The following is a 27,529-nucleotide window of genomic DNA, read 5'->3' on the forward strand; positions in this document are numbered from 1 at the left end:
AGACTTTAAGGTGCTACAGGAAGGAATTTTTTTATTTCGACTATGGCAGACCAACACGGCTACCCATCTGTAAGTGGGAGATGCTGGCATTTGTTCTACCTCTTAATGAATTAATACTGTAAAAACAGAGTTGTGGCATTTAGTCAGGAGTAGGAAGTGAGAAGATGCAAAGGACAGCAACATTTGCAATTCAGAGGGATGTGTGAAATTGCACTTCTCAGGAAAGTGTGTTATTTATTTATTTTTTTAAAGCAAGTTTAACATTAAAAAAGTGAGAAAAAGGTAAAACATCAGCTTACATTAATAATACAACATCCATCTCAGTTCAAACCTATCAGGCAGTGTATGCCATCCAAATTTCATGGCAGATATTCAAATGAAATTGACATTTTTAAGAAGAAAAAATGACCAACTGTTGCAAAGGTGATAAGTTCCATAACAGGTAGGTGGTATTTGGATATATGCTTCTGTTGGATAATGCCTGGATCAGAACATAGACATGTTTTTTTATGACTGCACAATTCAAGAGCTGTTCCTTATATTTTCAGAAAGTGTGGTGGGGAAGAAGAAGAAGAAGAAGAAGAGTTCGGATTTGATATCCCGCCTTTCACTCCCCTTCAGGAGTCTCAAAGCGGCTAACAATCTCCTTTTCCCTTCCTCCCCCACAACAAACACTCTGTGAGGTGAGTGGGGCTGAGAGACTTCAGAGAAGTGTGACTAGCCCAAGGTCACCCAACAGCTGCATGTGGAGGAGCGGAGACGCGAACCTGGTTCCCCAGATTACGTGACTACTGCTCATAACCACTACACCTACTGACTCTCAAAGTGACCACATTTCTTATGCAATCTTTTTTAAATAATCCAGTTACTAACTTCATTTTAATTGTTCTTTTTAAAACTTCTCAGTGTCCAGATGCATTCTTTAGTCTGGGAAAACTTCCAGTCCTGTAATTAAAAGATGTGAGATATTTTAACAGGCCCTCCAAGAGAGTGTAAATTCACAGCAGCCGTTTTGGCATACCTGTACTTCTGTTGCTGCTGCTGTTGCTGAGATCCCATAATAAGCAGGGCTCTCATATGTACAAAGAGCTCCACATGAACAACAGTGCCCTGCGCACTTCTATATCAGTGGTTGTTCCATTTGTACATCTCCTAAACCTTAACCTTAATGGTGCACATGCACGAGTTTGTGTGTGTGTGTGTGTGTGTGTGTGTGTGTGTGTGTGTGTGTGTGGAGTTTGTGACATACTTCCTAAGCCCTGCAAATGGTTGTAATGACCTTCTTTTGTTCGATCCCACATCCTCCAATGGGAAGGAAATAAAAATTTCACCTCTCGAATTGAGGCAGTTTCTGGCTCTCTCTTTTTGTGGGGCAAGGGGGGTGGGTGTCATGGAAACGAAGGCATCTAGGATCCTGTGGCTACCCAAAAGACTGGTCACTCTAGGCCACTGTCACACCTCCTTGCACCATGCTCCTTCTTGCTAGCGGTGAACCACTGAGTGGTTCCACCACATAGTGGTGGAAAACTCTGACAGGAAGACCTCCATCAACAAACTTCCCTTCCTGTACTGCAGATAGACCTACATAGAATGAGGCCTTCAGTATTCCATGATGCCCTCCAAGGGATTGCCCCAGTCCTTGTTTAAGCATATTAAATGTATAGTATATACCACAGAAAATCAACAATTTTCAATAAGATGCACCCATCAATTATTTATTTATTATATTTTATTCCCGCTCTTCCTCCAAGCTGCTCAGGTAGGGCACATCATTCTTACTGCACCCATTGTAGCCTCGCCGCAGCCCTTTAGGCTGTTTTGTTAGGCTGACAGGTAGTGACTGGCCCAAGCTTCATAGCTGAGTGGAGATTTGAACCAGATTCTGCCTAGTCAGAGTCTGATACTTAGCACTAGCTCTGAATTTCATCTGTAACAATACAAATTCTAACCAAACATTGCAATAGTTGGAGAAGTGTGCAACATGGTAGATAGCCAAGTTCTGGTCCACACAGTGGTTTAAGAGGTGCAAAACTTGCCATTTCATATTGAAATTCGCAAGCATCCCTTGCTACAGTCTTTCTGCTGCTAGTAAATTTCTGAGCTTTGCCTCAAGAGACAAGATCTTTGTCTTCTCCATTTCAGCAAAACACTCACCATATCAAGTGTCTTGTTGGAGTGGAAACCTACTCAGATATGCCAATAGTCCTTTCACTGGCCAAATTATATGTAGGGATAAGTGGCTCAAAAACACACCCACATCAAAATCACCATACTATGCAGAGTTTACATGTTGGGAAATGTCTAGCCATGTATTCATATTCAGGGAGATTTTGGCATGTGGTTGGTTTCAACCCAATCCTGTGAATACTGACATGGTACAGGTTCCCATCAGTAGCAATACATTCAAATCAAACCCCCCAGAGTCAGAGAGGTTTGTTTTTGTTGTACTCTGGGCTGGTACTTGTTGTTGTTTAGTTGTTTAGTTGTTTAGTTGTGTCCGACACTTCGTGACCCCATGGACCAGAGCACGCCAGGCACTCCTGTCTTCCATTGCCTCCCGCAGTTTGGTCAAACTCATGTTCCTAGCTTCAAGAACACTGTCCAACCACCTTGTCCTCTGCCATCCCCTTCTCCTTGTGCCCTCAATCTTTCCCAACACCAGGGTCTTTTCCATGGAGTCTTATCTTCTCATGAGGTGGCCAAAGTATTGGAGCCTCAGTTTAACAATCTGTCCTTCCAGTGAGCACTCAGGGCTGATTTCCTTAAGAATGGATAGGTTTGATCTTCTTGCAGTCCATGGGACTCTCAAGAGTCTCGTCCAGCACCATAATTCAAAAGCATCAATTCTTCGGCGATCAGTCTTCTTTATGGTCCAGCTCTCACTTCCATACATCACTACTGGGAAAACCATGGCTTTAACTATACGGACCTTTGTTGGCAAGGTGATGTCTCTGCTTTTTAAGATGCTGTCTAGGTTGGGCTGGTACTTAGCTCCCCACAAATGCCTGGCCATATACATCAATAGATGTGACAAATTTCCAGTTTTTGAGAGCAATCCTAACACCTCCTTAGATGTTGAAGAATGGGGATTGGCGTAGAAGTGTAGGATTGTGCATACTGGCCCTTCCTCCAGTCTCTGTTGGCACTGCCATTTGAGTGCACTCTGCCATAGTACTGGTCCGAGTTTCTCCCTGATGGCCGGAACATAAGAAGAGTTTGCTGCATCAAAGCAATGGCCTATCTATTGGAGCGTCTTGTTTTCACCATGGCCAACCAGATACCTATGGGATGCACACAAGGAGGTCTTGAGAAAAACAGTCTCTTCACTTGTGATTCCCAGCGACTGGTATTTAGCAGCTCTGAAAATGAGGCATCTGGGGGCAGGGAACTGGTGGGTTTGGATCCCCCTGGACCCCCATCCCTGCAGATCATGGCAATCACCCAGCGCTTGAGCCCCTTGCCTACACCAGCTGTGAAATTGCAATAAACTTTGCCTCACCTTCCAATGTGTTGAGCTGTCAAGAAGATCAGAAGATCTGCCACATCACACACACGTGTCCCTCTGATCTGAAATGGCTAAACAAGAATGAACAGAAGAGACTCAGGCAGTTTCATGAAAACTGAATAGTAAAAACATGCGAGCCACTAAAGCAGGTTAATATAATGTGAAATACAGAAAGATCATTTAACTAAATCAGGGCAAGCCTCCTGACCATGTCCATATGTTATACTTAGGCAGACCACGGCCATTACGGATCCTCAGGGCATTTCTCTATTAACCTCTTTCTATGCTGAGAATTAGCCATTTGTACTCATCCTCTCTTCCCTCTGTATTTTTAACCACTTTTTAAATCCATGGTACAGACATTTTACCTTTTACCCTGTGGTTTCTGAGTTCCTGTAATAACGTTTTGTGATAGATTTTTATCAGGAGCCTTTGAAAAGTATAAATAATTTGCTCAAATTGCACTCTACATTTTTTTATCTTTTACAGAATGTGAACGGGTTAGGCACAGCTTTTATTTTCCTCGTGGAAATTTTGCTGGTTTTTACCAATTCTCTTGTAATCTTCTAGGAGCTATAACTCTCCCTTAGTTATGTCTTTGAGCAATAAGAAATATATCTCCTAGGTTTAAACTTAAGAACCTTTTCTGGTAGTGGCATCTAAATATCATGCTCAGCAACCCTTGTAGACTTTTAAAAGTTATTACGTTGGATAATGGAAAATTTGAGGACACAAGGTAAATGTGAAAATAGCTGGAGGACATTTGATGCTTCTATATTGTTACAAAGAAGCAGATCTCATTCTGGTGTATAGCTGGATGAGGAAGAAAAGTACCATGAAAGTCAGTTGAGATTCCTAATTTTTAAATGGTACACACACACACGGAGAGAGGGAGGGGAAAAGAGATTTTGTGACACCAACATGTAACTTTGTTAGCTACTAAAAAGCTTATACCAGGCATAGGCAAACTCTGGCCCTCCAGATGTTTGGGACTACAATTCCCATCATCCCTAGCTAACAGGACCAGTGGTCAGGAATTATGGGAATTGTAGTCCCAAACATCTGGAGGACCAGAGTTTGCCTATGCCTGGCTTATACATTTTCTCTGGAATGCATATACCAATGATGGCCAAACACGGCCCTCCAGCTGTTTTGGAACTACAGTTCCCATCATCCCTGACCACTGGTCCTGTTAGCTAGGGATGGTGGGAGTTGTAGTCCCAAAACAGCTGGAGGGCCAAGTTTGGCCATCACTGGCATCTACTGTCATAGATCTGAGGTCCAGAGTCAGTTAGTGAATGGTAGAAATTAACAAATGTTGGTATTTAGATAGTATTTGGGATATGGAAGGAGAATGCAAGCTGCAGAACTGTGCCAGACAATAAATTCCTGGGTTGCCAAAGCGATGTCATGGGCGAAAATGTGTCCTTTTTGAAATCTAAAGGTGTTCTGGGAACAAGAAGGAGGAAGTAGGCAGACCATTGTAGTGTTGGCTAAAGGAGGCTGTACCAAGGGACTGGGAGCCATGACAGACTGCTGCATTGGAGCCAAGTCTGCTGAAGCTCTGAGAGGGTCAATGAGAGACACCCTTGGGGTATAATGTTCTGCGCCCCCTCCACTCTCCACATTTGTGACTCCCAGCAACTCCCATGCTCCTTCCAACAGTGGAGGGAGAATAGCTGGGCCTGGCTACTGGCCATTGATAACCATGTCCCCCATGAATTTGTCTAATCCACCTAAGATGGTAGCCATCATCACCACTTCTTGTATTCAAAGAACATTGGTTGCAATACTAGTCTTAATGAATGAATGGTGTCCTGCAAGATGAATGGACTCCTAAGACCACATTCCTCCAATATATAATCACCCGAGATAAATTCCCATTGAACTCAATGCAGCTTTCTTCTGACCTGACATGTTTATGTTAGCTTTGTAGTTGCCCATCTTTCGAGAAGCTTTGCATCATATGCTTTTCCAGGTGAGTTATTTGTTTCCTGTGGCATATGTTCACAGTTCACGGCCAGTGAACACCGCTGGTGCTTGAATGATGGAGCCAAAGCTCTCCAAGAGAATGCTAAGCAGTTAAACGAAGGAGAAAATGAATAATTCCTTGCCTCTGTGCTCCGATGTTTAAGTTCCTTCCCAGAGACAAATGTCAACATCAGAGAAACATGGTAACACAGTTCTACCATTGTATATATTTATGGTGCATAAGTGCAACAGCACAACCTGGTGGTATCTGATTATCATGTATCAATAAGGGGAACATGTCTTTTTAATTTATTAGCAACTATTTGTTTGCAGCTGGCAGAAAAGAACTGCTTTTAATTAAATCGGTTGTAGGACACTGGGCTACCCCAGGCTTCATTGGGAGTCCGAACATCATGCAGGAGAATTGTGGGGGTGTGTGGGGGTGTTTTCTCATTTCTTTTTAAGATAGTGTGTCCGCTGAACAATGTTGAGTTTGATTAAATAGACCTCATCCTTCTTAAATGATCCATAGACTTGTAGCTGTAGCTGTGGCCAATTGCATTCTGTGTTTGGGGGACTGGATGTGTTTGGAGCTCTGCTTTGTTCCAATCAATCTGCCAGAGGCAGCTGGCTAGCATGAAAATGCTGCAATAAGTTATAAAATACACTAAGGGGTAAAAATGTTCAAAGTGGTTGGGGAGTGGGGGAAGCACCAGTTTATCTTGCTAGATTCTATATGTCATAATGAAACGGAAGACGAGCAGTTTGCATAGGCTAAAAAATATTCAAACAGAACAGAAAATAAATATGTTTCCCCCCCTCCCCTTTCTTCGGCTTTTTTGGGGTATCTGCCAGGTCTTGGACTGTGTTTTTGGAATGGAACAATGGAAAGAAATGGGGCTCTGAAGGGATTTTCAAAAACAATTAACTGAATTTTCTATTTTGCTTGGTGTTAGAGGACTTGTGTGGTTGATCGAGATGCACCTGCAAGCAATGTGGTGGTAGCTGAGAGAAATGTGTGCCAGCTGTTTCTTTTTTCTTCATAAAACCACTGAGCCTCCTGGGCTTGCCAGTCGGAAGGTTGGCAGTTTGAATCCTCTTGACGGGGTAAGCTCCATTGCTCTGTCCCAGCTCCTGCCCACACAACAGTTCGAAAGCACACCAGAGCACGTAGATAAATAAGTACCACTGTGGCGGGAAGGTAAATGGCATATCCGTGTGCTCTGGCTTCCATCACGGTGTTGCGTTGCACCAGAAGTGGTTTAGTCATGCTGGCCACATGACCCGGAAAGCTGTCTGATGGCAAACGCCAGTTCCCTCGGCCTGAAACAAGATGAGCACCGCACCCCATGGTTGCCTTCGACTGGACTTAACCACCCTGGGGTATTTTACTTTCTCTTTGTTTAACCTTCTTCTTCTTCTTCTTTTTTATTTCCAGTATAGCTGCTAGCTGCTAGTAATGCTACATGATACTGAATGCAAGGTGGTGTCAGGGACTGGGCCAAGGAGGAATGGTGGAGTCTACCTCCCCAACTTGACCCTTCCAGGGAGGAGGAAGAGAAAGACACTTTAGATTTACAATGGGGCTTGAGGAAGGTCGTAGCTCAGAGGAAGATGAGGGGGAAAGTTGAGAAATAATGGGAGAGGAAGAGGAGGAGGAAGCACCAGGGTGCCGACAGCTAATGGACAAAATGTATTTAGAATAAGGTTACCAGATGTCCCCGTTTCCCGGGGACAGTCCCCAGATTTACAAATCAGTCCTCATACAAAATCCATTGAAGTTGAAAAGTGTCCCCGGATTCATTGAAAAAAATCTGGTAACCTTAATTTAGAAAGCATTCCAGATCCCACCCACTCCCAGAACCCAACGAGTCTTGAAAGTAGGAGAGCGAAGAGCTCAAAGACAGAGGGCATGTAGCAGCACCCATAGGAGAGACGACGACAATCATGAATGAGGAAGAGGGAGAGATGGGGCGGGGTGGACAACACCATTATGTATGGGTTCTATAGCCTCTCTCTGTAAATACTGGATAAAAAGTGGACGGTAAGAAACATTCTCTTTTCTTTGTATGTTCCTGGGCAACCAGCCGGGAGTCGTTGGCAGTAGCCTGACAGGTGGGGTGGGAGGAGGTTTTCGGCCCCAACAGCTATGTTGGAATCAGGGCAAGGCCAGAGAAGATTGTGACAGTGCTCTTTCTGAGAATGGTAGGGGGAACAGGATCAAGCAAAATTATTTGCCTGTTGCAACATTTGTATGTATTTACTCAGCAATCATGATTTAGGACAATGGGGTTTTCCTCTGTGCATTTGTGTGTTCCAGGAGCTTGTTCTACATTGGGCCCCATCTCCCCTGTACATTTAAGTGGTATCATACCAATATATACCATATGTAGTTCCCCTGCACACAAACAAAATCCTGTGAAGTGTAGAAGAAGAAGAAGAAGAAGAGTTTGGATTTGATATCCTGCTTTATCACTACCCGACGGAATCTCAAAGCAGCTAACATTCTCCTTTCCCTTCCTCCCCTACAACAAACACTCCATGAGGTGAGTGGGGCTGAGAGACTTCAAAGAAGTGTGACTAGCCCAAGGTCACTCAGCAACTGCATGTGGAGGAGCGGGGACATGAACCCAGTTCACCAGATTACGAGACTACTGCTCTCAACCTCTACACTACACTGGTGTAGCTTGTTTACAGTACTGAGAGTTGCTAGGAGAGTCCTGTTCCCTCCCACAGAGCTGCATGAGAGCATCATCTGAGTGGAGATCCACTAGGACAATTCTAGTGGTGGAGGGCAATAACACACCCCAGTGCCCACCACAACCATTGGCTTGGGATACTATGCAGAACAGTGTGGGAAGTGGCTGTGGAGACTGGAGAAGTAAAAGAGAATCAACAAAAGTCACCTCTGCTCTCTGCCGGTACAGCCTCTCCACTGGATCAAAAGCCTTGCATGGATGGAAGGTTTCTTTCTGCCTGTGGACAGTGATCAGTTTGCCCTATATGTCTTCCCTTGACTGCTTCAATCTATGGAGCTGACAATGTTTCACTGCCACAATAATACTCATTTTAGATTTTTAGATTTTTTAAAGTTTTTTTAGTTTTTTTTAAAGATTTTTTTTAGATTTTTATGTTGATAATTTTAGTATTTTTTTGCAAACCACTAAGAGGTTTTACCTCATTCAAGCAATATATACATTTGGTTAAATGAATGAGAATAAGTAAGTCTGGTTCCAGATGAATTGTTATGTTTGGATAAGTGTATGCATTTTCAATTTGATGTTATGCTTCTCCCTCTGAGTCTTGCTGAGATCATTCAGTATATGCTTCCTTTTTAGGTAGCCCGTGCTAACTGTATTAATTATTCTATTCTATTTCTGTTCCCTCCGAAGAACTTCTCTTACTCTAGCATCGACAGAGACAACAATAATTACCAACCTGACAGTGTTAATGTCTGTCAGGTTTAAGCCAATGAGTCAACATGAGGTTCTGTGCTGTTAAACTTTCTTCCAGAGTTTGCAGGAGTGTGGACATCTTTATTGCAAACAAACTAAATCCTATAGTCCTCACCTCCTCCGAATTTTTGACACCATTTGGTATTGTAGCATTATGCGCTATGAATTATGCAGTGACAAATTGACATACCAGCTCCAGGCATCTGCCAGTCTGGCCAGGGACTGATGTCCATGTGGGTGTACAATGCTGAAAGGCAGAAAGAAAGTGTAAAACCGGTTGTCACAGCAGTATGAAAAGTACCAGAGTTGCAAGGACTATTCAGGCATTAAGAGCTGCCTGATTTATAAGATCCCTGCCTGAATCACTGAGATTTCCTAGGGAGTTTTTATATATATATATATAGTGATAACTCATGGCTCATATCCACCAGATGGTGATGACAACAACAACAACAACAACAACAACAATTTATATGCCACCCATCTGACTAAGTTGCCCAGCCACTCTGGGCAGCACCCAACAAAAAATTATAAAAGCACAATACAACATCACATACTAAAACCTTCCCTGAACAGAGCTGCCTTCAGATGTCTTTTAACCATCACATAGCTGTTTATCTGTTTGACATCTGCTGGGAGGACGTTCCATAGGGCGGGCACCACTACTGAAAAGGCCCTCTGCCTGGTTCCCTGTAACCTCACATCTCACATTGAGGGAACCACCAGAAGGCCCTTGGAGCTGTATCTCAGTGTCCGGGCTGAACGATGGGGGTGGAGAAACTCCTTCAAGTATATAGGGTCAAAGCCGCATAGGGCTTTAAAGGTCAGCACCAACACTTTGACTTGTGCTTGGAAATATACTGGGAGCCAATGCAGTTCTATATGGTCCCGGTGACTGCTCCCAGTCACCAGTCTAGCTTCCACATTCTCGACTGGTTGCAGTTTCTGAGTCACCTTCAAAGGTAGCCCCACATAGGGTGCATTGCTGATCTTGGAACTTCCTCCCAGCAGAGATCATACAAGCCCCTGTGGAACATCAGGCTCCTGATGAAGACGTCCGTATCACATCAGGCATTTAAAGGAAGCACTGCATTTTGCAAGGCTTTTCTACCTCCATCACATTCCCGGTGGCCCTGTTGCACCATATGCTGCTGGTGAAGGGCTGAAACTGGGAGTCACCTGTAGCATGCCTAGGCTCCCCATATGATTTGACCCTTGCATGATCAAGGTGACAAGCATAGGCATGGGGAACCTGTATAGAAATGTAAGTATCCCTGGTTCAGACATGGACCATCAGGTTGGAGCCATCAGAGTCAGGGGAGCATAGCCAGTAGGATCAAGTGATCCAGAGTGAAATAGCAGCAGCCGGGGGAGGGGAGCAGATTTAACCCTTTCCCTGAATCATTTCCCCTGAACTACACCCCTGTCCCCTCCTTAAGGAGTGAAGAAAAGTAACGGGTCATCTTTCGAGGAAAGGAAAAGAATACTACCTATTCATAGATAAATGATTTGTCTCATCTTGTTCTGGATACAACAGGATGAGAGTTAAGAAGACCTTAGTCTGCTGTCTGCCCCCTCTTTGTGATTTGATCTTTTCTTATTTCCTCATCTTTGATTTGGCCATTCTCCACTTTTATCATTATTTCACAGTTATTGAGGCTGCAACACCTGTTGTGTCAGGGATTCATTAATGAGAGGTTACCTCATGGCAGTCACTGTCCTTGCACCCCTGCCTTGCTTCAAAGATCCATTTCGCCATTTTGTAGAATGGATTGACACATGTATTATATCAGGTGACTTGTGAAGATGTTGTTAAAAGGTCCCCTGTCAAAAGCAGATGTGTTAATAGCTCCATAGCTCACACTGGCGCAAGGCTTCATGACAAACAGTCCCACTTGTTAACGGCACCATAGCTATTACCAACTTGATATGTAATGTCAGGAACCCACCTGTTAACAGCTCCAACCTATAAAGTGACAAAATAAAAAGAAGTGTATGTAATGTCAAACACCTGTGGCAGATGAGCTGAGGTGTCCAACAATTCATTTCACATATTATTCTGACAAGAGGGATTTTCATGGCAATATCTTATTGTTAATTTACATCAGAATGCAAGTTTCTTACAAAGCTAAGCCTACATTTTCTTCAACATATTCCCTGGCCACTGAAATTTGAAACCACTATAATGCAAGGCAAATATGGCTATTTTGTCATATTCCTATTTTCTCCTTAAAATTTTGTGGTAGTTTGGGAATCTGCTTGATTTTGATGAACCCCCTACTCATTCATTGTGTACTAGGATGGTTTTACCATTGTCACATAGCAATGCATACTATGTAGTCTTGTGGTATCTGTGATCACAGATCCCGTGATCTTGGGAACTGGCCTCTTGTGGTGAAGGGTAGTATAAAAATCAAATAAATAAGGAAAGGAAATGCTAACATTTTTGTGTACTGTAATATCCTGTGATGATGATGACACTTTTAGACTGTAATAGCCATGATGCAATGCACAAATAGAGAAATTTAAAGCCCTATACGACCTAGGACCCTCGTACCTAAGGGACCGCCTCTCCTGGTATGTCCCACGGAGGACCTTACGGTCTTCAAACAAAAACATATTGGAGGTCCCGGGCCACAGGAAGGTTAGGCTGGCCTCAACCAGAGCCAGGGCTTTTTCGGCTGTGGCCCCGATCTGGTGCAACGCTCTGTCACAAGAGACTAGGACCCTGCGGGACTTGACATCTTTCCGCAGGGCCTTCAGGACAGAGCTGTTCCACCAGGCCTTTGGCCAAGGCACAGTCTGACCCCCTCCTTTGGTAATCCTCACAGAACGCTAGCCCAATGGTTGTCATTAATTTGTTTTTGAATTGATTTTAAAATGAATTGATTTTAGAATGTTGTGTTACTTTTTGTTAGCCGCTCTGAGCCCGGCTTCGGCTGGGGAGGGCAGGATATAAATAAATTATTATTTTTGTTGTTGTTGTTATTATTATTATTATTATTATTATTATTATTACTATTAAATAATAATAATTATTATTAAATGACTGTTATAAGTACAGTGGTACCTCGGGTTACATATGTTTCAGGTTACAGATGCTTCAGGTTACCGATTCCGCTAACCCAGAAATAGTACCTCGGGTTGAGAACTTTACCTCAGGATGAGAACAGAAATCACACAACAGCGGCAGGAGGCCCCATTAGCTAAAGTGGTACCTCAGGTTAAGAACAGTTTCAGGTTAAGAACAGACTTCCAGAACAAATTAAGTTCTTAACCCGAGGTACCACTGTAATAAGCTCTAAGCTCTAAGCTTATTACTGCTATAAGCTCTAAGCAAAACTGAGGGGGGGCATGTCTTGTCTGGACAGCACAGGACCTCCATACACACTGCCCGGGGTTGTGCCCCAAGTGGGTCACTTCAGTGCTGCCACCACAGCAGTTTGACTTCACCCCTGGAGGCACACTCCATTGTCTCTCAAGACAGATGGATGCCAACAACAGCACCTAAGTGTGTATAGGAGTTCAGGTCACAGTATTAGTACATACATGGGACTAAGACCCAGGGCTTTTTTGCAACCAGAACTCACCTCTTTGGTGCATTCTGGCCTTGTAGAATGGGGTGGCACATCCCCACATCCCCCCTAAAAAAAAACCTGCACAACTTTGGCTGGGTCAAAGGTCAACAAGCAACTCTTTTTCTAGAAAAAAAAAGCCCTGCTAAGACCCATTAAACTAATTTGGACTTACTTCTGAGTAGGCAAGACTCAGATTGCACAGGCAGTCACTACGTGACCCCAGACCACCATCACTGAAGGGAGATTTTCAAAGATCTCACCATATTATGCTATTTATGTCCTTATGTTTTGCTCTCCGCTAAAACCAACCTGTTTTGAAGTCATTTTCAGTGGCATGCTTTACGTATCAAATATATCTGCATACTTGAACACATTTACTATATTTTCCCACTAACACACCCTTCTGACAAGCCATGTCTTCTAAGCAGATGGTACCGTGATATACTTACACAGTATGCAGAAATCGTGACATATTCCTGGAAATTTTTCACAGATGTTTATAATGAGATCTTCATGATCACACACCAATTGCATTTTCACAGACTGACAGAGCCTTCTGTTCCGAAAGGAGTTTGTACTCTGAAGTTGCTTCCATTTTGCTTTGTTCATTTTTAGTACATTTTAAGACTATGCAGGCTAACCAGGAAGCTTTTTAGAAGTGCCCAGCAAACACCAAAATAATACATTTATTTATGTGCAATAAATATACCAGAAAAATATATTCATAAGAAATACCTAGCTATGACAAGAACTATACCAAGAACCATTTTTTCATTTAGTCTTTTCCTGATTTTTTTCTGTAAACTAGCAACTTATAATTTTACTAATGAATAATTTTTTTACAACAAGCTATAATTAGAGCAATAAAGAGAAAATTATAGCTCTGCATGATATACTGACATATATATATAAAAGAAGTATTTCACTGGTTGTAATGTAGTTAAAGATATTCCCATTTGCTGAAATGAGCAGGTAAGTAGCGTGAACTTTCCTAATATTGGAAAGTTATTCTACAGAAACATATATCTATTTCACCTTTTCATTGTGAGAGAATTATTGGGGAATTTTCATGTAATACAAAAAAGAAGAAGAAGAAGTCTAAAGCTCTGCCTAAGTATTTTAGACCATATTAACTTTCCCTTTTTTATTGTAGTAGTGGGGGACATCTGGCCAATGGGTTCCTGGCACAGGTCTCAATTTGACCTGCGAGGCCATTTTCCACACCACCCACCTGTCCTACATCAGGTGTGGGACAAGTAAAGACATGGCTACAGAGGAACAAAGGAAGGCCCCAAATCTTCCTTTGCAAGTGGAACTTGTTGATGCAGGGCCATCTTACCTATAGGTTCTAGGGGTGTGGGGCACCCAGGCGCCGGGTTTTCAGGGGCGGCAGACCAAGAGTCCTGGACTGGGATTTGGAGTCCAGGGATTGGGAAGAGCCAACAGCCGCTGCCAAGTGGATCAGAATCCATCAGAGTGCCTCAGCTCTTCTGTTGTGGGCGAGTGAGCTGCTGAGGCAGCCCACCAGCTCCACCCTCCTGCGCACATGGGATTGGTGGGCCATCAAGAATCTGCTCACATCAGGTGCCCAGCTTCGCTCATTCACCACTGCTGCCTCGAGTTCGACTGCTGTTGCACTGGACTCTGCTTGCCCCCCCCCCGGCACCCGGCCCCGGCCTTACTCTGCTGTCACCACCTCCTCGGGCTCCTCTGTTGTTGCTGAGGTGGGCGGCCCCAGGCCAGCTCTGCCATGCATGCCTTGCCGGCCCACCCTAAAAAAAGGTTGACAACTTTGGGGTTCCCCCCCTAAAAAAAGGTCAACTGGGGTGGGGTGCCAAGCAGATCTTTGCACCCCAGCACTGCGTATGCTTAAGACGGCCCTGTGTAGATGGCACCAATCAGCTGATTGACATCAATGAGCTCCAATAGGATTGGCTATACAATGCTGTTCCCCACCCCTTTCATGGGCTGTGAGCTCCTTTTTTCTTTTTTCTTTTCTTTTTTTGGAAAGTTTGCTTTTGTTTCATTTTATAATGTATATATATAACAGAGAGAGCAATTATAACTTATGAAAATTAAAAGATGAAAAACAAAGCTATAAAATTGGCACATAGAATGAATATATTTGCATACTGGTTAAAATAACAGCATTCAAGTGAAGACTATCGCTATTACCAAGACTGTGCTGGAAAGGAGGCACAGTCCTTACCAGGGAAGATTGGCAGATTAAACTGATGGACCATGCAGAAATGACAAAACTGACCGGAAGAATTAGGAATCAGGATGACCAAAATTTCAATAAAGAATGGGGAAAATATATAATTTACCTTAAAAAATCATTGTAAACAATTAAAATTATTACTAGGATTGGAATGACGCTTGTAGTTAAACATTGGACTATGGTTTTTTCAGAGATTTAATGGAACTGAACTAACAGAGAAGATGCAGGAGAAAAAGTTAAGATAAGGGCCCACAAAAGGGAGGGGGAAAGTCCAAGGGAACTTATGGAAATCGTTTTATTTGTTTGCTTGATGACTGTTTGTAAATCTGAAAATTTAAATAAAGTTATTTAAAGAAGAAGAAGGAGACTGTGAGCCCCTTGGAAGATCCCTTTGGACTCTGAGGCAAACAGACATTTTTCCTCTTCAGATGGGTAGCTCAGTTGGTTTGGACGTGGTGCTGATAACGCCAAGGTCGCAAGTTCAATCCCCATGTGGGACTGCTGCATATTCCTACATTGCAGGGGGTTGGACTAGATGACCCTCAGGGTCCCTTCCCGTTCTACAATTCTATGATTCTATGATTGGTGGTTACAGGGAACCCCTTTGAACTTTAACAGATATGCATCCTTCGTCACCTGTCACAGTTGGCCCACAGGGCTGGAGGCCCACCTAGGTCCAGACTCCCATCCCTGCTTCATAGGTTTAATAAAAACTGAGCCTGCAAGCCTATACATATGTACCTGGGAGAGCATACAATTGAACTCAATGGGGCTCACTTCCAAATACACTCGCAAATCCTGTGTGCCTTGCTTCTTTTGAAGTATATCATGTGGTTTCTTCTTCCCAGTTTCTGTAAGCTTAAGTTCCACCATTCTCAGCACTACTGGGCTCAAAGGAATAAGTAATAATCACAACAATAATTGCAACTTAGTCCCCACTGTGGGTTCCAATCTCCCTTCCCAAGCATTTACATTTACTACTTTATTCAGGTAAAACGTTATCTGCACCATCATTTGCATTCATGGGAGCATGGAAGTGTTAAACTACTCATTGGAGAGTTTTTAAATGCACTAAAGATGCACTCAGAGCAGCAAACAAAATCTAAAGACTCAGCTAGAGGCTAAAAAAGTGTTTTAAGTGCAAACTTTTCACTTCTCCACAGCACTGGCATAATTTTGTACAAACTAGGAGCTAAAGAGAGAGAAAAAGGACAGATCTAAAAAGAAAACCTTGTCAACAGCTTTGAGTAAACCCAATTAAACTGTCCTCACCTTGACCAATTAAAGTGACAGAAGCAGGAGCACAGGCTGTTTTAACAAGAAAGGAGGAAATGCTTTTTAAAAATCTATGCTGCGTTCACACAATGATGTCACTCCAACAAAGTCAGATTTATGCAAATTAAAAAGTCCAGAATGTTGACTTATTTGTTCCAAGATGGCACGGTATTTTTTGGACTGTACCGTTCTTCCTCCTTGACATTCATTCTCCTGACTTGAATTCACAAATTTAAATTCAGATTGAGAGTAGTCCTCCCACACACAGTGTGTGAAGAGAAACAGACACTCATTTAAGCCAGAAGACTGTTTTATAGGGTGCAACTTGAACAGCTGCTGAAAGCTGCATCCAGTCAAAATTCTTTCCTGTTTTTCTGCCTCCATCTCCTCCAATCTGCAAACACGTCCCCCCCCCCTCTCACACACACATGATGTCACAGCCGACAACACCAGCCACGCCACCATCTTCTTTCTTGGAGGTTTTTAAGAAGAGGTTGGGTGGCCATCACTCTTGGGTGCTTTAGCTGAGATTCCTGCATTGCAGGGGGTTAGACAAGGTGACCTTGGTTGTCCCTTCCAGCTCTACAACTCTATGGTTCTATGAGTTTAAGGATCAACTCCAGGTGTGCACAGATACAAAGATGGCACACTCAATGACTGTAACAGGTGAACACGCTTTGTAGTAGAATTGTATTTTATGCTGTTTTAATGTTTTATGATGCCTTGTATGCCTTTCATGCTTTTGTATGCTGCCTTACACTTTTTACACATACAAAAAAGGCACATATAAGTGGCTTAATAATATAAACAAACAAACAAACAAACAAATAAATAAATAATGTTATTTATACCCCGCCCTCCCCAGCCAGAGCCGGGCTCAGGGAGGTAACACCAGTAAAATTACAGTAAAAACATAATGGGGGGGGGGGGAAACCCAATTTAAAATACAGCTTAAAATGCAATTTTAAATGCAGCCTCATTTTAAAAGTAGCCCATAGATCAAAACCATAAGGGGAGGGAAACATAAGGGTCAGACTGAGTCCAAACCAAAGGCCAGGCGGAACAGATCTGTCTTGCAGGCCCTGCGGAAAGATGTCAAGTCCTGCAGGGCCCTAGTCTCTTGTGATAGAGCGTTCCACCAAGTCGGGGCCAGTACTGAAAAGGCCCTGGCCCTAGTTGAGACCAATCTAACCATTCCTGGAAAGTGCATTCCTGAAAAGCATTTGGGTAGGGTCTGCTCCACAACTGAGCAAAGTGCCTCTGGTGGGTTGCAGGAAATTTCAGTGGTAATAATAGCGGTGATGAACAACAGCAGTACTGAAATTGGCACTAGGTGGCTTGCAGCTCCCTTTTTAATTCATCACAATTCCCCCTACATAATGTTGCTTCTGGGCATTGTGGGGGATTTTAATGATAGCCTCCATACCCGAGAGATGGAAAAATAATACCATGGGGGGGATCTAAATAAGTCTCTGCTAGGTGGTCCAGATATCAGGTGGCACACCTGGGATTTTATGCATTATCTGTAGCTTGTTTGACTTTGTTGTAAACCATCCTGGGGCTTCTATGAAGAGCAGTATAAAAATCATCTAAAACAAAACAAAACTGTAGTGTGTTTTATTTTGAATTAAATTTAAATTTATTTCTCTTCTGCATTATTATTTTCTCTCTCTTCCTCCCACCCACCCCATACTGGTGATGGTGCCAAACAAAGTCTCAAGTCCCACCAACCACTCATATGATAACAATGATTCCTCTAGACCTGCATGTGAATGTTACTAAACATGGGAAAATGCATGGAAAAAGCTTCATTGTTTTTATACTTTGTACTTCCAATGGACTGGCTTTTCTAAATATGTATGCACTTCCTTCATTTCCCCGTCCCTGACGAAATCCTGAAAATTGGAATGCTCCGATTCCCTACTTGACTTAACTGCAAAGCCTTTCAACAATGATGGCATTCTCCTTTGAGCAGATGTCAGATATTAAGACCGCCTGCTTTCAGATCAAATTGCTGTTGCCAAGTCTCGCGAGCTTTCTCTTAAACAGTTCATTATAATGTCAGCACAGTCCAATTTGCAAGCATTAAAGAAGCAGCTGAACACTGCCTTTTGCTGAAGTATTAAAGATCTTGGATCTTAAAAAAACACACACTTTGGCATCTCTGTAATACAAAACGGGGTAAGAGATTCTCTATTTACGTTGATCTCTATCAGCATAAGTTATAGTTAAGCTCGATTTGTATGGGAATTGCAGTCTACTAAAATGTTATGCTCTGTCCATTTGTTGCTCTGCTGGGAATACAAAGTCTATTCTGCAAATGGAACTGATGGAACAAATAAGCAGGCATGTGTATCGAACCATAGTATTATTCAATGGATTCTGGGCTAAGTAAATTAAACTGAACTAAAAAAAATCATTTATTAATTCAACTATCTGCTGAATTTAAATAGAGATTACACAGCCTTGTGTATAGATTTCTTGGTTGGCTAAAGATTTGCAAGGAGAGGAAACAATCATTGAAATAAATTGTATTGCTTCACTGAATGAGAATACCGAAGTCTGTCCTGTTGAACTTTCATGGATAAAGACTAATGGAAAAAAACTTTAAAAAGAAAAGAAAAGTAGATGCATCTACCAATGTATCTCCATTTGGATGACAGCCTAAAAGAATCTTCTGACTTCTTTTGTTCTGGAAGTAATAAAGTGAGTTTTATTTTCTTCAGTCTGTTTCACGTTATCCTAAGCACAGGATCAAATATTTCATACCAAACAATGGCAGTTTAACTTTTAGCTGAGAGTTGGCTTTTGGAAAATATTTGAAAGGGAACTTCATACCTGCTCTTGAGTGCTTTGCTCCATCATGCAGGAAAAAATAAGTCAGCACAAGCTGTTATAGGGATAATTGTGACATGCACAACATTATGTGTGGTTCCAGTGTGCATATTTAATAGCTGACACTTGGCTGCAAGCCAGAACATTGTTTTATGTATTTGCACCATGTGGAAATTAATTGGACTAACTGTGTCCTAGAATACCATTAGGACACAGCTTTCTTCGCCTTTACTTGGGAATAAGGATGGACAAATTTTTTAGTTTTGATTTCTTTCAATTTCTTATTTTTCCAGTCTTAAACTCAGCTCTTCACATTTCCACATCATGAAAACTCTTCAGCATTTTCTGCATGCCATATACATGTTTGCAAGCAATTTCCCCTAATATAATGCATTTTTATGTTATTTTCATTGACACACACATTTTATGCCCATTTCACTAGTATATACCCTTTTGTATCCCAATGCTTTCTTGGTGAATTGCGTTGCAAAATTCGGAGAAGTGCAAATTTTGAATGACGCCTTTGGTTTTAGGAAGTGCAAATTCAGCAGAATTTGAACTGAATTGGGTTGCTTCTTTGTGCCTACTTGAAAGGAAACCCATTGACCTCAATGGTGCTTCTTTTTGGCATGGGATTTGCAATCACTGACTAATGCAAAAAGGAAAAGGAAAAAGAATTACAATTTGCTATGACCTATTTGATTTGATGGCAAAATTGTTAGTAAAAACTTGTCTGCTTGATCAGTTCTCACCATTTGCAGAAATCATTGCCTTCGATTCTTCAGAGAACTATGTGGAAGTTGTGTAGCTGTTAGGCTGTTAATTGCCCATTATCACCATCCATTTGCATTCCCACAGGGACATTGAAATGTGTATTGAGGTGTGTGCAATGTGAAGTCATCACAACACACTGCTTTAGTTAGTTTTAACAGGATCATGTCCACTTTGTGAAAAGAAGTATGTGTGAAGGGGTGAGTTGCCCTGATATATTGTTGCTTTCTTTTTTTAATCATGTATATATTATTTGCCACAGGAAGACTGGAAGAAGTCAAGGTGAATCAGCCTGCAAATCATAGGCACGCTTTGCTAGGAAATAAATAGGACTGAACTGGATAGGTTTGACTTCTGAGTAAATGTGCATTGGATACAGTGCAAAGTTCTCCATACCCACCTCTCACAATCTCCTTTCCTCCTTTTCTGATTCTTTACTTTTTTATCTCCTTATCTTGCTCAGAAGGCAGCCTCCACAGTGCTCACTTGTATTTGTACTGTTGATAATTAACTTGCAAATCAATTCTTGAATCAAATTGCCTGTTGTACCTTCTGCAGTTTGAAACCAAAGCGCAACCTTTAAGCCCGGTAATCTTGTTCATTTTACACCTATCTCCCCCTCCTGAACTGAAACCCAGGCTCTCTCTCTAGGCATACACAAACACACACACACACACACACACAGAGAGAGAGAGAGAGAGAGAGAGAGAGAGAGAGAGAGAGAGAGATCAAAACCAGGGCAGGCAAGATTCTTTATAGATTTTTGATGATTCCTCCACGTTAATTCAACATTCTGGAAGTAAAGGAAGTCCTGTTGAATTCCATGGAGCTTACTCCCATATAAGTTGGGTTAGGACTGCAGCCTCACTGAAGAAGTTGGTGGGGTGTAGGCAGGCAAGCTGAAATCTGATACGCTTAGGAATCAGCTTGCTTTCTTCTGAAGTCATAAAAAGCCCCATCCATCACTCAGTCTTTTGCCAACTATGTTGAAAAGGCTGAGACCCACCTACTTCTCTCCCTCTTATGTACATTATAATTTCTTAAAAGTACCCATTTATAAACAGAAAAGCAAGAAACAGAATTTCACCAACATAGCCACTTTACTACTCTCTCTGTGTGTGTGTCATCCTCCCCCGATTCCTCCTCTCAGGCATTTGCAGTACAACAAAATAATATATTTTACCATTATTTTCCCCACCATGATATTTCACCATTATTTCTCCCACTTAGGAATGGAAAGTATTTGTGTTTCCTGCCCTGATGCTAAACACATTTAGTTGGGAATGAGCTCCAATCTGTTGTAGAAAGGGACAGTGTATTTAATTAATTAATTAATTAATTAAATTAATAAAATGAGTGCCTCTAACCAAGCACATGCCTGGCCACCCGTGCTTTGATCATAACATTCCTGTGGGTATGTCATTCCATGCCCATTGACTTCTGTGCTCCGGTGTGTATGTGATACTGTACCCATTGACTTCTATGTCACTGCTTTTGTCTTTTTAAAATAATTTTTTATTGGTTTTAAAACAACTGTGAATACAATAACCATTAAACACTTAGCCAGCAGTGCAGCCAATGGTGTTTGTTTTATCCATCGCCTCTAGACATAAACTTACATATTCAACAATCAAACATATTACTTAACGTAACATCTCCAAGAAGATTTTGGTCATTTCTGTGAACACATCATCCATCTAAATCACCACGTGGATGTGCTCTAAATCATGTTTCGTGTCCGGTCATTAGAAGGACTTGTAAATGACAACTGGCACTTGAGTTTTCTTATCTCCTTCTCTGCCCCAATCCACTTCCCTTTTGTGTCAGGTTTCTTCAAATGTAAGCCTGAGAATAGAGATGGTCATATTTTCATTGATATGTAAACTGCTCTGTGGGCCTTTTTTTGGTGGAATGTTGTGATGGCATGTTGAAGTCAATGGGCATAGCAGGACACTTTCAGGAACACTGAAGGCAAGGGGAATGGCATGACCCACCCAGGGGAACAAAGAAGTGAATGAACATCTTTCCCAGCCAAGTGATATGTACAAAAAATGCATATATTCATGAAAATATCATGCACACAGGGCTGTGGATCTCCATGTAAAACCTTGCGCAAGCATTCTGCATGCAAGCCCAGTGTCATTGCCAAACACCTGGCAAGCACAAAGTTCACAGGTGTGCAGTTTCCTGTAAGATCTTAGGTGAGCAAAGTTTAAGGATAGATTAATGCTCCTTTATCATGCTCTACAGTTCTTTATGAACCGCCCCAAGAGGCTTTACATAAAGTCTACTATTACTTTAAATCCTTTCCTTCAGTATTCGGCCTGTACGCCATGGCTTTTTATTTGCTCTCACATTCGACTGAATCTGTGAAATATTGTCTCTGATAATCCCCCTCTCCTTCTGTTCCTTTGATGCTCTCGCATACTTAGGAAGCACTTCAAGCAAAAATGTTCCTATTTTCCACTCTCAGCTTTCAACTGTAAGCAGACAGCCAGCAAAATGGCCCTCAATGAGCCACACAGCTGTATTTTGCACAGAAATTAACTCTGCTCCTTTTAAGGATAGAAGTACTACTCAATAACCTAGAACAGACTGTTTACAATGACAGTAATGAGGACACAGAATTCTTTCCTTTCCCCCATATCTTTTCACCCTCCTCAAGGAGAAATTACTCACAACGCCCAAGTTACTGCAATATCATTTTGGAGGTTGTTTTTTTTTTACTAAGGTCAATATCAAGGCCTGAATCTCAAACATAACTCCTGAAAGAAAACTCGATATGAAAGAAAGCGCAGTCGTTAGTGGCGTGATGAATAAACACACACAAAGTTTCCAGGAAAGAGTTTGGTGTAAAAATATGACTTGGCATAAGATATGGATATTTTGCTCTCCATGAAATGCCTCAAAATGGTGTCAACCTAATTCTTTTAGATCCTGTGAAGTAACCAAATGGTTCAGTCTGTAGGTTCCTCTGCATTCTTTTGTCTGAATCAAGTTGGGCAGAAACAAGAAAATACTTCCTCATACAGCACACAGCTAAACTATGGAACTCATTCCCACAGGAGGCAGTGATGACCATGTAACCTTCCTCTTCCATAGTCTCTGTATTGTCCTTGTAGACCTCATCAGGGTGGGCAAAACTTTTTTTTTTTTTTTTGAAAATGATATTTATTGAAGTTTCAAAAAAAGGTTACAAAAATAGGAAAAAGAAAAGAAAAAAAGAAATAATACAAAATACAGAAAAGTAAAAACATTTAAAAACAAATAAGTCTTTCCATGTCTTGTCTTTCATTTACTTGTTTCCCTGACCTCCTCACACCTCCCTTTTTTGTATTCCAATCCAGTTAGCTAATTCAGCAAATCCTTTCCCTCTTTGTTTTTATCCTAATCCTTTAACTTAATATATTGTAACTTTAGATTCTCACCTGTTAACAATCCATTTTTACATACTCCTTTGTAATATTGCTGCTAAAACCACGTAACTTCATTCTGACATCGTTCTAACATTCATTAATTTTACAGTATTTCTGTAAGTAGTCTTTAAATTTCTTCCAATCTTCTTCCACCAACTCTTCTCCCTGGTCATGGATTCTGCCAGTCATTTCCGCCAGTTCCATATAGTCCATCACCTTCATCTGCCATTCTTCCAGGGTGGGTAGATCTTGTGTCTTCCAATACTTTGCAATAAGTATTCTTGCTGCTGTTGTAGCATACATAAAAAAAGTTCTATCCTTCTTTGGCACCAATTGGCCAACCATGCCCAGGAGAAAGGCCTCTGGTTTCTTCAGGAAGGTATATTTAAATACCTTTTTCATTTCATTATAGATCATCTCCCAGAAAGCCTTAATCCTTGGGCACGTCCACCAAAGGTGAAAGAATGTGCCTTCAGTTTCTTTACATTTCCAACGTTTATTATCGGGCAAATGATAGATTTTTGCAAGCTTGACTGGTGTCATGTACCACCTGTATATCATTTTCATAATATTCTCTCTTAAGGCATTACATGCCGTAAACGTCATACCTGTGGTCCATAACTGTTCCCAGTCAGCCATCATTATGTTATGTCCAACATCTTGTGCCCATTTAATCATAGCAGATTTCACCGTTTCATCCTGAGTATTCCATTTCAACAGCAAGTTATACATCTTTGACAAAATCTTGGTTTTGGGTTCTAACAGTTCTCAGGGTGGGCAAAACTAGAATTAGTTTGCTCTGCCTGTCTGTCTGAAGCTCCAACTAGTGTTGGTCTGCCTTACCAGTCTCAATGGGCAGGAGCCACCCTTGGAGAAAGCACTCCTGGTGAATTTGACTAGAAATGGGAGAAGCTGACTATAAGTGAAAATGGTTGGTTCATTAAGCTGGAAGGGACCTCAAGCGTTACATGCCCTACCAATGCAGGAAATCCACTATGACAGAACCCCCCGATATGTGGTCATTCAGGGAGGATGGGGATAGTTGTAGTAGAACATCTACCTTGCATGCACAAGGTCTCAAATTCAATCACCACCACAATCTCTAGGTAGAATTGTGCTAGATAGACCAATATCCTGCCTCTACTGTGTACAACAACTTCCCGTGGTCTTATGATGAGGTCAATGCTTGTGTACCCCTCCCTTTTCATTTTTCTCCACTCCTATTTGGCTACATTTGTAGCCAGTGTGGTGTAGTGGTTAAGAGCGGTAGTCTCGTAATCTGGGGAACCGGGTTCACGTTCCCGCTCCTCCACATGCAGCTGCTGGGTGACCTTGGGCCAGTCACACTTCTTTGAAGTCTCTCAGCCCCACTCACCTCACAGAGTGTTTGTTGTGGGGGAGGACGGGAAAGGAGAATGTTAGCCCCTTTGAGACTCCTGAAGGGGAGTGAAAGGCGGGATATCAAATCCAAACTCTTCTTCTTCTTCTTCTTCTAATTCAAAGCACTAGGAGAGCTTGGTCTTAGGTCCTCAAGTTAGCTCATTTCTTGGTCTCCCCAGGGTATGCCTACTATTTTGTGATTTTTAATGCTTTTAGGCTATAGCACATTTTTCCCCTGAATGCAGTCACCTCTTGCATTGCTGCACTGAAAACATATTCCCCCTCCCCCATTTCATTTCAGGAAACATGATATACCCTAATGGAGCATGCACTCTCATGTGGCTTCTTGTGCTGTACATGTTTGTCAAGAAGGTGGTCCCTCAAGATGACACCGTCGTTGCTACTAAGAGTGGAAAAGTCAAAGGGTTGACGTTGCCTGTGCTTGGTGGAACAGTTTCAGCCTTCCTCGGGCTTCCTTATGGAGCTCCACCTGTTGGGAGACTTCGCTTCAAAAAGCCGCAGCCTCGGGAAGAATGGGGAGGGGTCTGGAATGCCACCAAGTATGCAAACTCTTGCTATCAGAACATAGACAACACTTTCCCTGGGTTTTCAGGATCCGAGATGTGGAACCCCAACACAAACCTCAGTGAAGATTGCCTCTACCTCAATGTGTGGGTTCCTTCACCCAAGCCTAAAAATGCAACTGTCATGGTATGGATCTATGGTGGTGGCTTCCAGACCGGGACCTCCTCATTGAATGTCTATGATGGCAGATTTCTAGCCCGTGTTGAGAGAGTCATTGTTGTTTCAATGAATTATAGGTTAGGAGCATTGGGATTCTTGGCTTTGCCAGGGAATGAAGATGCTCCAGGAAATGCAGGGTTGTTTGATCAACGACTGGCACTTCAGTGGGTCCAAGACAACATAGCAGCTTTTGGTGGGAATCCTAAAAGTGTGACATTGTTTGGAGAGAGTGCTGGAGCAGGAGGTGTCAGCTACCATCTCCTTTCTCCACAAAGCCATCCTCTCTTCACTAGGGCAATCATGCAGAGCGGTGCTGGGAATGCCCCTTGGGGTGCACTTCTACCCTCTGAAGCAACACGGAGAACTCTAGCTCTAGCTAAACTCCTCCACTGTATGAGCAGCAACGAAACAGAGATCATTATTTGTCTTCAGAGCAAAGATCCCCAGGATATACTTGCCAATGAAGTGTCTGTTTTACCATACAGGGCTCTTTTAGAGCTGTACTTCACTCCAGTAGTTGATGGCGATTTTCTTGCTGATCTCCCTGGAACCTTGTTGAAGAATGGGAATTTTAAACAAACACAGATCTTGTTGGGGGTGAACAAAGATGAAGGTACGGCTTTCCTTGTGTACGGAGCACCTGGCTTCAGCAAAGATAACAACAGTCTTATCAATGAAGCAGAATTCCGGGCAGGCTTGGCACTATCCTTCCCAGAAACAAGTGAAGTGGGATTGGAATCTATTGCTTTTCACTATACGGACTGGGAGGAAGAGCAGATCCCTTTCAATTACCGTGATGCTATGGATGATATCGTTGGAGATTACAATTTCATATGTCCTACTGTGGAGTTTGTAAAACATTTTGCCGAGGCACAGAACAACGCTTTCTTATACTTCTTTCAGCACCGATCTTCAAAACTACCTTGGCCAGAGTGGATGGGAGTACCACATGGCTATGAGATAGAATTTGTATTTGGACTACCTCTAGAGAGAAGAGCTAATTACACCAAAGCGGAGGAAACTCTGAGTAGGTCTATTCTGAAGTACTGGGCAAGTTTTGCAAAAACTGGGTAAGTTGTGGGTATGAAGGTGTGGGTGTTTGGGGAAAAATATTTTTATGTTTACAGCTTAGTCTCTTTCCTAGTTATTCATCGTACAAAAATTCAGAAAAATTCCATGCTATAGAGTATTTTTTCGGTGCTCGCTTGCAGAAGTGTGTGTGGGTGTGGGGGGGCTAATCTCTGAATCCTATTATTCCTTCTCCTTTCCCACTATTAATATGGTGGCAGTGGTGGTGGAACAAAAACTCTAGCAAAAAATAAAGTGCCAGTAGACAGTATGTAATGAAAAAAGATGATGCTAAAAAGAACTTGAGGAGCACGTCCCTAAGAACATTAAGAGCAACAACAAGAAGTTATTTAAATGCATTAGCAACAAGAGAACATCTAGGGAGGTGATTAGGCCCTCAGATGACAAGGGATCCAAAGGTGTGCCAAAAGAGGATAAGGAGATTATAGAGAAGCTGAATGAATTATTTGTATCTGTCTTCATAGCAGAATATAAAAGGCAGATCCCGGTGCATGAACTAACTTTTGCAGTAAAGCAACCTGAGGAACAGAGGCAGATAGTGGTGATGAGAGATGAAGTTTTAGGCCTAACAGAGAAAATAAAAACTGATAAACCTCCAGGCCCAGATGACATTCCCCCAAAGGTTCTCAAATAACTCAAATGTGACATTGTTGTTGTTCTAACAAAAAAATATGTAACTTGTCCCTCAAGACAGCCTCCATACCTGAGAACTGGAAAGTAGCCAATGCAACACCAGTTTTTAAAGGGCGATTCAGTGGGGAATCTGTGGGAATACTGGACATTACAGATTGGTTAGCTTAACAACTGTCTCAGGAGAACTGGTGGGAAGTGTTGTTAAAGGTAAAATAACCAAGTATGTAGAAGAAGACTTGCTGAAGCAGAGCCATCCGGGATTCTGCAAGGGGAAGTCTCAGGAACGCATCAGAGTTTCTGAGAACAATAATACAAACAGTGGTCATCCAGCTGACATAGTGTACTTAGACTTTCAAAAAGCTTTTGACAAGGTACCTCATCAAAGACTCCTAGCTAAAGAATAAGAGGAGAGGTCCTCTTTAGATCAGGATTTGGTTCAGTAGGAGGAATCAGAGAGATGGGGAAAAGAGATGGGGGAAATGGCAGAGATATAGAAAGTGGAGTCCTCCAAGGACTGGTATTGGGATCCATGATTTTTAACTTATTCATAAAGGATCTAGAGTTAGAGGTGAACAATGAAGTGGCCAAGTGTAGTGATCTTACTGAATTGTTCAGGGTCATTTAGTAGTGGAGCAGGAGAAGGAGGATACAGGTTG

General features: G+C 42.1%; 1 protein-coding gene across 1 annotated transcript in view; it reads left to right on the top strand.

The window, feature by feature from the left end:
- Positions 1-18,059: 18,059 nt before the first annotated feature.
- BCHE (butyrylcholinesterase) overlaps positions 18,060-27,529 on the top strand; it is a 54,387-nt gene continuing 44,917 nt past the window's right edge. The window contains exons 1-2 of the mRNA XM_081008022.1: positions 18,060-18,186; positions 24,709-26,221. Coding sequence (XP_080864148.1) covers positions 24,714-26,221 — 1,508 coding nt within the window. The 5' untranslated portion in view covers positions 18,060-18,186; positions 24,709-24,713. The remainder of the gene's footprint in view (positions 18,187-24,708; positions 26,222-27,529) is intronic.

This window comes from Podarcis pityusensis (assembly GCF_964106645.2).
Source record: "Podarcis pityusensis genome assembly, chromosome: 5".
Lineage (NCBI taxonomy): Eukaryota > Metazoa > Chordata > Lepidosauria > Squamata > Lacertidae > Podarcis > Podarcis pityusensis.